Source organism: Elephantulus edwardii, unplaced genomic scaffold, assembly GCF_000299155.1.
Source record: "Elephantulus edwardii isolate Elephantulus edwardi_28Jun2011 unplaced genomic scaffold, EleEdw1.0 scaffold00130, whole genome shotgun sequence".
In the NCBI taxonomy this organism is placed as follows: domain Eukaryota; kingdom Metazoa; phylum Chordata; class Mammalia; order Macroscelidea; family Macroscelididae; genus Elephantulus; species Elephantulus edwardii.
The window spans coordinates 6,419,789-6,431,226 of NW_006399880.1; the positions used below are offsets into that span (position 1 = coordinate 6,419,789).

The following is an 11,438-nucleotide window of genomic DNA, read 5'->3' on the forward strand; positions in this document are numbered from 1 at the left end:
TTGTCCATAGCTACTTTCATATGTTAGTATAAGTGACAGAGAATACTTATAGGCTCAAAAGCTAACATTTTACTAACTCAGTATATAGGGAGCTCTGTTGGCTAACTCTTAGGAGTTGTGCTGCCAACACAAAAACAAATGGCTCAAACTCACCAGCTGCTCTGCAGGAGAAAGATGGGCAATCTCCTCCCATGTGATTTACCACCTCAGAAAACCCACTGAGGGGTCAGCTATGAGTCCATTCTGACTTGATGGCATATAATAAGAACTTTGTAGAGAAAACGTTTGCTGGCCCTTGCTATAGGGCAATTCCTATTAATGTTAGAATGAATATTCTTTAAATGACACAGCAATTATTTGTCTTTTTGCTGAACTTGGAGTTGCTGTAAGCCTGAACAGAGTTCCATAGTCTTGTCAAATACCATAATGGTTATCCATTATATACAATGTTTGGATGAGCTTCCAGATTCATGCTGGGAAGCAGGAGTGGCATCCACTTCCTAAACTAGAAGTCTCTGGAAACTCCACAAACTCTCTAAACTCATGTACAAAAGTGTTATATTATAGAACAGAGTTCAGGTCTTTTGTGGAAAGCTTACTCTGAGTTGTATTCGACTTGACGACACTCAACCACTGTTAAATGAGACTGGAGGAACACTCTCCACTTCGTACATCAAATAGGTTTGGAAGCAGGAGTGGCATCCCTCCCTAAACCACATGCCTCTGGAAACTATGAACTTGGAGAAATGACAGTTACGGAAAGGCATTAGGTCTTCTGTCCAGAGTCGCTGAGTCGTGCTGGACTCAACGGCAATGAATATTTTTTGTATATTTATTGATTACATAATTTACTAGACATCTAAGGCTTTTTCTTTTTTGTTTTTCCAGTTTGAGCATCTTAGAATTTCAGCACTCCGAGTTATTCCTATGTTTATAATCTGTTCGAGTTAAACAAGTCAACCTACAAAGTTACACAGCAGCGACCTCTTGTGGTTGGTCTTGATTTACTTAGATCATTTGGTCACTTACACACACACCCACCCCACCCCCAAACCAACCAAACACAAAATCACCCCAGCGCAAACTCACTGTGCTCCCTCAAGTTGGTTCTGATTTACAAAAACCCTCCTTAAGCTACCAAGGCTGTAAATCGTAACGGAAGGAGACTGCTCACCTTTCTCTCCCTGGTGGAGCCAAACTGGAGGTACACTGACTTTGTGTTAGCAGTACAATCGCTAAAGACTACACCACCTAATTTGGTTAAAATTACAAGGAAAAACCTGGGCTAGACTAGATTTAGGAGCTCTGTATTGTCAATCTCAAGGCACAGGTTCGAATCCACCAGTTGCTCCAAGGGAGAAAGAAGGGCAATACCCAAACATGCCATTCGAAGCCTTGGGAATCCTGAGGGCAGGCCAGCGGAATTGATTTTGACTTGATGGCATCTAACAATGGACTGGATCTTACATGAGGTTTGAAAATCCCGGATTATTTTATTTTTAATTACCTAGAATACTCTAATTGTTCTTCCAGCTTCTAACCAGGTGAGTGGAACATCATTTTTCTAACTAAACTGTAGGTTGGTTGCCTACAGACATTAGGTCAATGCTGACTCTCCATTGTGTTTCCAAGGCCTTAAACCTTTACAAAATAGTTAGTACCATCTTTCTCTTAGGAATGACTGGTAGATTAAAACTGCCAACCTTTTTCTGGTTAGCAACCCTGGAAATTGTGTACTATACCACCAAGGAGCCTTACAAAAAGTAGGTTCAGTGACAAACTTAGCACCATCAAGTTACAACCCATTCATAGGTGACCCTCCCATGCCCCTATATTTGAAGGAAGTAAATCTAATGGGAAGAGACTGCCATGGGCATATTTCTTGTGTGGAGTCACTTGTGGATTCAAACTACCTGGCTTTGGATTGGCACTCACTAGGTCTCCAGAGCTCCCTAAAGGTAGTTCAGCAGAATGAAAAACAACACATTAAAGACAAAGAATATGCACTTAATCATTCTTCCTAATAGGCAGATTGTAAAGTCTTGGGGAAGATACACTTTGCAGATAGGAATTGGTTAGTTGTATCAAATTTGCCAACACTCTTGAATTTCTGTAAGGAGCCCTTAAAAGGTCCAATGGGAATGTAGCATTTGGATTCTTATCTTAATTGGCTTTAACCAGATCTTGACCACTGGCAAACCATTCCTTAATAAAACTGACCGTTTTCTCTGAGGATCCTTATACATCAAGACTGAAGTGTATGGTTATCAAATTGATTCCAGTTCATACCTCAAGAGGACAGAGCATAATTGTCCCATAGGATTTCCAGGGCTGTACATCTTCGTGGAAGCAGACTGCCTTTATTTCTCTCCTGCTGAGTGAAATAATGTCAGTTTGAGAACTAAGGTGTGTCTGATTCAGGCCATGGTCCTTCCAGTTACTTGCTATGCTGCTGAGAGCTGGACAGTGAAGAACGGTAACAGAATTGATGCCTTTGAGCTCTGGAGTTGGAGAAGAGCACTGAGCATACCATGCACAGCCAAAAGAACAGCTATGTCTTGGAGAGGGTGCAGCTGGAGTGCTCTTTGGAGGCAAGAATTATGAGGCTTTGCCTCATGTAATTCAGGCATGTTGTTAGGATGGGCTAATCCGAGGGCCAAGATGCTCAGAAAGGAAGAGGGTTGGTGAAGGAGAGGAAGACCCTTGGCCAGGTGGACTGCCACAATGAGCTCTAATGTGTCAGGAAGAGTGCAGATGGCAGAGGATAGGACAGGATTCAGATGTGTTGTTCATAGGGTCACTACGGTTGTTCTTGACTTGACGGCACCTAACCACCACCACCCTTTAGTTAGGAGCTCAACACTTTTAAGAATCAAGTGCCATTAGAGTTCCTTACACCACACATTAGAATTTAGAAAGTCTATTTGGAAATAGAGTAAAACCTGCAAAAGGTTTAGACTGCTAAACTTGTCAGAGGAAGAAAAATCAAATATGGTTGATTATGCCAAGAAGTGCAAAACGCTAAGACTACACTCAGCCAAAGGTTAGAAACTGTTATCTGGGAAAACAAGGTCACCCTGTCTATGCTGACTCCCACAGATTTCACTAGAGTTCATAAAATTCTTTCAATGATCTTCAGTTTAAGTAATTTGCTGAGGTTATGCAGTTTGCAAGTGGTAAGGTCTTGGCTAAATCCAGGCGTTACACAAACGTCTGTTGTTGACTTCTGAAACTCCACTACCAGAGTGTTATCACAGAACATGGCACAGAAGAGGAATTCTTCTCACAGAGATTTCATGACCAGGTATTTCAGAAAACTCTGTCCTCAATATCTTGTCAATTAGCACCTAATACGACTTTTGGGAATTAAACAGTTGCAGCCACAGACCTAAGAGTGAGAAAGCATGGGGAAAAATAAAAAGAGAAAAAAAGGTGACAGAGATCAAACTCTGGCTCAACATAAATCTAGAATTGAAACAACTCTATACATTTCTTTCTCTGGTGACATATTTGCAAATCTTCTTTAAAAATAAGGATTCAAAACCCAAAGTCAAGGGGAAACAAAAAAAGATTCAGATTGAAGGCAAGAATAAGTTTTAAATACACTTTATTTTTATATTCAAGTCAAAGCAGATACACAATCAGTTGTGGAAATAAATAACTAAATGCTTTGGGAACTTTTAAATTTCTCCTTCAAACTAATTTTTTCAGCTCATGAAACTTTAACTTGATTTAAAGAAACATGGCAAGTATACAAAAAAAAAACCCCAAAAAACAAAAACAAAACAAAAACAAAAACAAAAAACAACCCTGACCTTTGTACAGAAGCATAGGGCCTTCTTTGCCTATAGGGCTTAGCTGGTGTTTTAGTAAGAATTGTAAAAAAGGGGGGAAAAAGCACACAAGACAAACACTGTTCAACAGATTTACTCAAATACTTCCTTTTGTTTAAGAAGAAAAAGGCACAGATTTAAGGGAGTGACAGTGATTATTAAGAATACAAGAAGGGGAGAGTCAGCCAAGAATTATACTTTATGAACTAAGAAAAAGAAACAAAGCAAACTCTTTCAAATCATCTGCCTTCATTAAAATGAATTTTTAAATTAAACTGTATAAACATATGATATAAAGTCGGTAGGTACTATAGGAAGAGTCCTTTTTCTCCCCCTCTTTATGTATATTTCCTCTATATACAAATCTTTGTATACAATTTCAAAGTTCCTTATACATTTCCTATATACCAAGATGAGCCAGGGTCTCCAAACTGTATGCCTGAGCTCCGTGGTGCACTCTTGCTGCTGGGGTAGCTTTCTGCAGGAACAGCTGGAAAGCAGGAGAGACCAATCAGATGTAGTCATCTTCAACTGGCTCCCCATTCACATCACAATAGTGGATAAAAATTGCCACAACTCGCTGAAACACGCCTTTCTTCATCTGACGCATCTCTGAAATTTCTTCTCCTATTGTTTCCATGCAGATGTCTACAGATAGCTGCCCTTTCCTTCGAGGAGCATAAATGGTGCCTGGAAAATGAGAGAAGGGAAAAAGTTTATAAATATCAGGATCATTTGGAAAGTCACCTTCGTTAAGATGGCCCAAGATACAAGCCTATAAGAATAATACAATATAATGAATATATGTACACACACCTTAAAGTTAGACAGGTTTAAGTGGAGCTTTCAGATAAAAACAGACTAGGAGTAAGAAGCTGGTGATCTACTGCTAAAAAAACAATCCCCCCCCACCCCAAAACCGGCCAGTGAAAACTTCATGAACAGTAGCAAAGCAATGTATATTACAAGCTAGAGGGTAAGGCTCTCATTTTGGAAGATATTCAAAGTATTACTCCTCTGAGGAAGAGCAACTTAGAGCTGACCTTAATGAAAGGACTCTCATTTGCTAATGTGGCATGAATTAAAATGAGAAGAAAACAGCTGCAAATATCCATCAGTAATCAGGACACGGAATACACAAAATATGAATTTCAGAAAATATAAAGTTATAAAAAATGAAACAAGACATTTAAAGATAACTAATCTGCACATTAGAAAGAATATAGAATGGAACCTATCATCGTGAATTGGACAATTAAGTGGTCTACTATGAGGTGGGTGGCAAACTGAAGAGAAATGATGTAAAACAACATTAACTGTCAAAAAGAGTATTTCAAGATCTATTCAGAAATATAAGACATGACAATAATATGCATAAGTATATATGGAAGGCCAATTATTACAAGTATTACTGATATTTATGGACCAACCACCAATGGCATAATTGAAGAAATGAAGACATACTAGTTTCTGCAGTTTGAAATTTAACAAACACGTGCTGATAATTACTCATGTCTGGAGTGCAAAAATTGGAAATAAAGGAGAACTGATGGCTGGAGAATATGGCTATGGTGACACTGGATCACATGATAGAATTCTGCAAAAGCAATCTCACTCATACATTACAAATACCTTTTTAACATAAGTGGTGACTATCCATATAGACCTCACCAGATTGTGTTAGAGATTGTGAGGCTGGCACAGGACAGGACAGTGTTAGGGTCTCCATGAGCTGTACTCAGCTCGATGGCATCTACTCCCACCACCACCACCACCACCACCAGATGGAATACATAAGAAGCAAACAGAGTACATCTGTGACAATGACAATACATAAGCTAGTATTATCAGTTAGAACAAAGCCAGGGGCTGACTGCAGAAAAATCCAAAATCTGCTTTTATATAAATTCCAGTTGAACTTGAAGAAAAAGAGAATATCTAAGTTCATGAGAGCCAAAATAAAACTGTGAATATAGGCCCCCGAATTTAGACTATCTCAAACGATAAATATCTAGCAAAATTATACTCAAACTTGAAAATAAAAGGCAAATCAAGCACTAATTACTTTCTTCATCATCTTCAAAATCGTATCGTGCAAAACTGTTGGGTTCTGCTGCCCGTAAGGACCTCAGCCAAGGGAAGTCAGAAATCATGGAATACGGAGCTCCATCCACAACACCTAAAAGAAGAAGACAGCTGCTGACAGTGGCACATCTTGGTCTTTTGTAAAAACAGTCTGAAGGACATTTTCATTATTTCATGACTGGATCAGCCATAAAGTGCTGGATCAGGAGATGTAGACTGTAATCCTAGTTCTGCCACTGTTTAGTTATGTGATTGTGGCCCATTCCTTGTTTTGATCAAGCAGATATATACATACATAATTATTTTATATATATATATATATATATAAATAAGTATTACAAACTTATACTTTTGATGCTTATTTAAAAAATAACAAAGTCAGGTGACCTGAAGTGATATTTAATTTTTATGCCTTTCATTTTTCAATACTGTTTTTTTTAATCAGGGATAGCAAAGAGACACAGAGCAGAACAATAGTCTATCTAGTCTCTATTGCCTGTACAAAGGAAAATGATCCATTATTTTAACAATGTGTAAGGGTCCTATTTAAATCCTGAGTTGGCCACCCTTCCCTAGTTAATGAATAGGTATTTATCTTTCTACCACCTAAAATACTCTCTCACCTTCTAGTGTATAGATTTCTCTTCCCCATGGATATTTAGGGTACTTCTTTAAGTCTTCTTCACTTCTAGTAGCTTCAGGAAAGAATTCATACTTAATAAGTTCTCTGTAGGCAACAGGAAAATAGTAAAAATTATAAAACTGGAAATTATATTGGAGTATAGGGTGAAAAGGAATGCCAAAATTGTTTCAGGCCCAGATTTACTAGACATCTTAAAAAATGAAAGTTAAACAGCTAACAGTATGTTATTTTCAAACCAGAATACAAGCCTGGATGAATCAAAATTACTACCTTTCCTCTTCAAAACCAAGACAATGACAGAATGCTACTCTGTAAACAAATGTTTTGGGAGTAGGTACTTAATACAATGTTTATATAAGACACAGAAAGTTAATTTTCTGAAGATATAAAACACCACAGTCTTAAGATGTTCTTTTTTCTGGATGTCACTTCTATGAAATGAAGTTAAATAAGCATTTTTCTCTTGTAATTTTGTTCCATGTGTAAAAATTTAAAAATTACAATCCAATCTATATGTATACATTTCAGTTTTAAATCCTCATACCCCTCAGTTTTTCATAAATTTCATTATTATTACAAAAAAAATAAAAAGTAACTAGGATCTGCCTCTAGTAACCCCAACCAGGAGACATGACTTACTGGTTGATATTTGCTATCGTGTCCATCCAACTGCGAATTCGAACCTTATTTCGGACATTGGGAGGATTACTGAATTCATGGATAATACAGATGTGATAGGGGTAAGGGCCACTGAACAGCTTCTGCTCCAAAGTCAGTGTGTCTACCTGTGGAAGGCAACAGAGAGCTTTGGAAAAAAGAAAATGGGGCCTTAGGAATCTCTTAGTACTTGAATAATCTTTTCACCGGCTGTCTGTTTTAAAATTCTTGGGCATTTGAAAATCCAATAGTCACATTTAGCCCTAAATAGCTTGCCACACTGGGATTAAGACTTGGCAACTTCTCTGTTCGGCATGATATTTATACTTTTTATATTTATATATGGTGGCATATATAAATGTCCATAGGGAGTTGTACTACTGACCCAGTCCTCTCTGGCTGTTCAAATCCACCAGCAACTCCATGGGAGAATGAGGCACAATCTCTTTCTATGAGATTTACAGCCTCTTAAAGCCTGATGGAGGATCAGCTGTTACAACAATGTGAGTAAGTTATCTAGGAGTCCTTGTGACACAATGATTAAAGCACCTGAAAAGGCCATTGGTTTAAACTCACCAAAAGCTCTCCAGTAGAAATATGTGGCAGCCTGTTTCCTTAAAAATCTTTCGCAATTCCATTAAAAAAAATTCAAACCCACCTTCATGAGATGGAACCAATGCCTAGGTAACCCGCCAATGGTTTGCAGAGGCTACATCCTGCATGAGAGGAGACTGCTTCTATTTTTCTCACTACCAGAGGCAAGGTCTTTCTTTGGGTTAGCAGCACAACTTTCAGTGGATTACACCACAGGGGGCAATTCTAACAAATCTGGTTGGAATCAACTTGATAGCAGTAGATTTGGTTTGGGTTGATTATACAGATGGGCCTTAAACAATGTGGGGGATTAGAGGAGCTAACTTCCATGTAGCCCAAAATCCTCAAATAATTTACTATTGCTCCTTGAGCCCTTAAAATACTTCATGTAAATAATTTTCTCATGAATTGTTAATTTCTTCAATATAATTTACTACTGAAACTGGACTACTGCTCATTCTTAAAAAAAACAAAAAACCTCTAAACACCTTTTTTCCCCTCTTTGTATTTTTCATGTTGCTTTCATTTCATGAACTGTACTCTTTTGTCTACTTAGGAAATGTTATTCTGGCATTTTAGGAGTGTGCCTATCTCCTTCATGGAAAATAAACTTCCGCAGAAGGATCCTGTCATGTATTCTCAGTGTGAAGCAAATTATAGGCACTCAACAAATGACTCGCTGAATTTAATTATGTTGGGGCCAGGCTCAAGCACTGCCGGCAAAAGTCTGTAACTCTCTTTAAACTCTTTTATGAGATCAAGTTCAGAGCCTCATATGCAATGTTTACTCATATTTGAACCATTCTGTGCCATCCTCAAAAAGCTAAAGGCAGTGACTACTACTAGGACTGCTTGCTACATATGAAGAACTTTACATGTATTATGCTATTTAAATATAGTAATAACCATAGGTGTAATATTATCATTATTTTAATTTTACAAATGGAAAAAGATGTAGAGATGATGTAGAGATTAAGTCATTTACTGCATATAAGGGAATCGGAATTTTTTTCTGGCAGACTGAAATAAAAGTCTGTTCTTTGTAATTATTAATGAGTATCACGCTTGTCATATAACAACTCTCCTCATATTAAAATCTTACAAAAACTGAGTCAAAATGTACTAATGAAGAAAACTGGCAAGCCAATTTGGCTTAGTAAAAAAATGATGGAAACTAAAGAATCATGACTGTGGGTAGAACAAATGAATAATTCCAAAAAGGATGAAATACACATGGAAATAAAGGAGGTGGGACTATCACAAGTTTATCAACAGAAGGCAAGAGCTCATTACCTGCTGCATTGGGCGTAGGTATATGATGCGGTTTCTCTCTGGAGGCATCCTTAAAATTTGGTCTAGCACCTGATCCATATTCAGTTTCTTGCACTGTGCATAGTCAAATCTATTTACAATTGGTGCATTTTCTACTTTTAAATGTTTCAGTACCCTGCATCTGGTAGCTACAAGATAAAAATAATGATAAATTCTATTAAGAAATTTGTACAAAATAATACAGTGATATACACAATTAAGGGAGCTCTGGTGGCCTAATGGTTAAGGAGCTTTGCTGCCATCCCCAACAGATGTTTCAAATCCACCAGCCGCTCCTCAGGAGAAGGACAGACAATCTTTTCCTGTGTGATTAACTGCCTTTGAAAACTGGAGGTGTAGCTATGGTTCAGTTCTGATTTGAAGGCACACAACAGCAACAACATACAATGTTAAATTGGAAGAACGTAAAATACTGCAGGTATAAATATCTTTAGGAGAGATCAAGTACTATCATAGACTACAAGAGATAATTAATAAATAAAAATAATTCAAACATGTCATCCTGAAGAAAATTACCAACTTCATTCGAAAATCTATCTAAAACCTTACCGTCAAAGAAACCAAGGGAAATACCTTGCCTAAATATAGGATTTGTTGAATACTTAAATTTTTAAAGAACTACTGTTTAATACTTATTAAAAAATGAGTTAACAAAAAAAAATGAGTTAACAGTGATTCTTTATTAACATCTAATTTTATGAGTAATGGTTAAGTAAATCTGGAATAAGTCATATATATCCCTCATGCACAAGAAATAAGCAGAATGGGTAATTTTGATTCCTTTCTTAAGTACAAAAGCAACAACTCAGAAAAAACATTTGAATATTTTCCTGAAGAAAAAAAAAAAAAAACAAAAAACAACACCTATTCCGTCTAATGAAACATAAGATATGGCAATAATTGTATGAAACACAATGTGAATGAAGAAGAGTGTGAAACACAATGTATACAAACTTAGTGAGCAAACTAGTACTAAAAAAATTTTTAGAAAAAGACAAAAAAATCCCAAACTTATTCGGCCTAGCTCCTTGAATTCAAGTAACAAAAATAAACATTCACTTTCTTAAACCACATTTTGTGTTCAACAGTCACATGTGGTTAGAAGCAACCAACTGAACAATGCCAATACATATTTCGACTGAACAGCACTAGTTTAAAACCTAGTTGATTAAATATCCTTCTTCTTGAATGTATAAAAAATGACTTTATAGAGAAAAAAGAACTATAATAAGTATCATGTAAAACAATCATATAATGACTCCAGAAACTATTCCCTCTTTTATCTCAAATTTCAACCTGGTAACAATTTTTACTGTAGATATCAATTTGATCTAAATTAGGTAAGAGAATCAAATGGAAGACATGTAATACCATATGACTGATATGTTCTTTTTTATACTTCATAAAGACATCTTCAGCAACATCCTCAAATGCTATGTTTGCTTTGTAACTAATGCTGATGTTAGTAATGAAGCAAAGTCTTCCGCCTTTCTGGCTTATTTTCTCTTCTTGAGAGAAGGAAAGAGAGAGGGCTAGATGGCAGAAGGCTCCAAAGGCTAGAAAGCAAGACATGGCTAAGGTCAGGTCTCATCTCATGACTCATTTCATCTGCCATTAACTTTAGCCAGTTGGTGTCTACGGACTGAGTTACATATGACTGAGCATAAAGGAATGACTAGGATCATCTGTGGTCAACCATCCAAGTCAAGTGCAAAAGGTAGAACCAGTCAGATTCTCAGCTGAGAGGCAGGAGGGAGATGCTGACAGATGAGAGGTCCTATAGTGCCACTGGACCACCAGGTTAGACCTCCAAATCTCTTTTATTATAGCTGTGGTGCTTTAAAAAGCCAAATCTTTCTATTTCAAAAGATATTTCAAATAGACGTATTAATTTATTACATGGTTTAACACAAAAACCTCATTAGAAAGGTTGGAGAAAAGGAACAACTCCTCAGAGCAAACAAATATGGGGTCAAAAGCCTTACAGAACTACAGGGAGAGATGATGTCTGAATTGCAGTTTGAGCTTTCCCACTTTAAGACAAAATGTTACCTAGGTAACATTATGGCAATTATTTGTTTACTAATACCACTGGACCAATTGGCAGCATCAGGATGGATGGTGAAGAGATTGAGATTGTTCACAGCTTTAGTTTGCTTGCCTCCACAATTAACACTGTTGGTACCAGTTGTTGTTGTTGTTATGTGTCGTCGAGTCGTTTGCGACTCATAGCGACCCTATGTACAACAGCCCTAAACCGTGCTCTATCCTGTGCCAATCTCACTGCCTCTGAC

General features: G+C 37.2%; 1 protein-coding gene across 2 annotated transcripts in view; it reads right to left on the reverse strand.

The window, feature by feature from the left end:
- Nucleotides 1-3,913: 3,913 nt before the first annotated feature.
- The window catches only part of FBXO38 (F-box protein 38), a 60,962-nt gene continuing 53,437 nt past the window's right edge, over nt 3,914-11,438 (reverse strand). The window contains exons 17-21 of one of the 2 annotated variants that reach the window (XM_006893721.1): nt 9,106-9,272; nt 7,201-7,346; nt 6,542-6,645; nt 5,899-6,012; nt 3,914-4,523 (exon numbers count right to left, since the gene is read on the reverse strand). In XM_006893721.1, coding sequence (XP_006893783.1) covers nt 4,345-4,523; nt 5,899-6,012; nt 6,542-6,645; nt 7,201-7,346; nt 9,106-9,272 — 710 coding nt within the window. In that variant the 3' untranslated portion in view covers nt 3,914-4,344. The remainder of the gene's footprint in view (nt 4,524-5,898; nt 6,013-6,541; nt 6,646-7,200; nt 7,347-9,105; nt 9,273-11,438) is intronic. The other variant, XM_006893722.1, reaches the window with a different exon arrangement.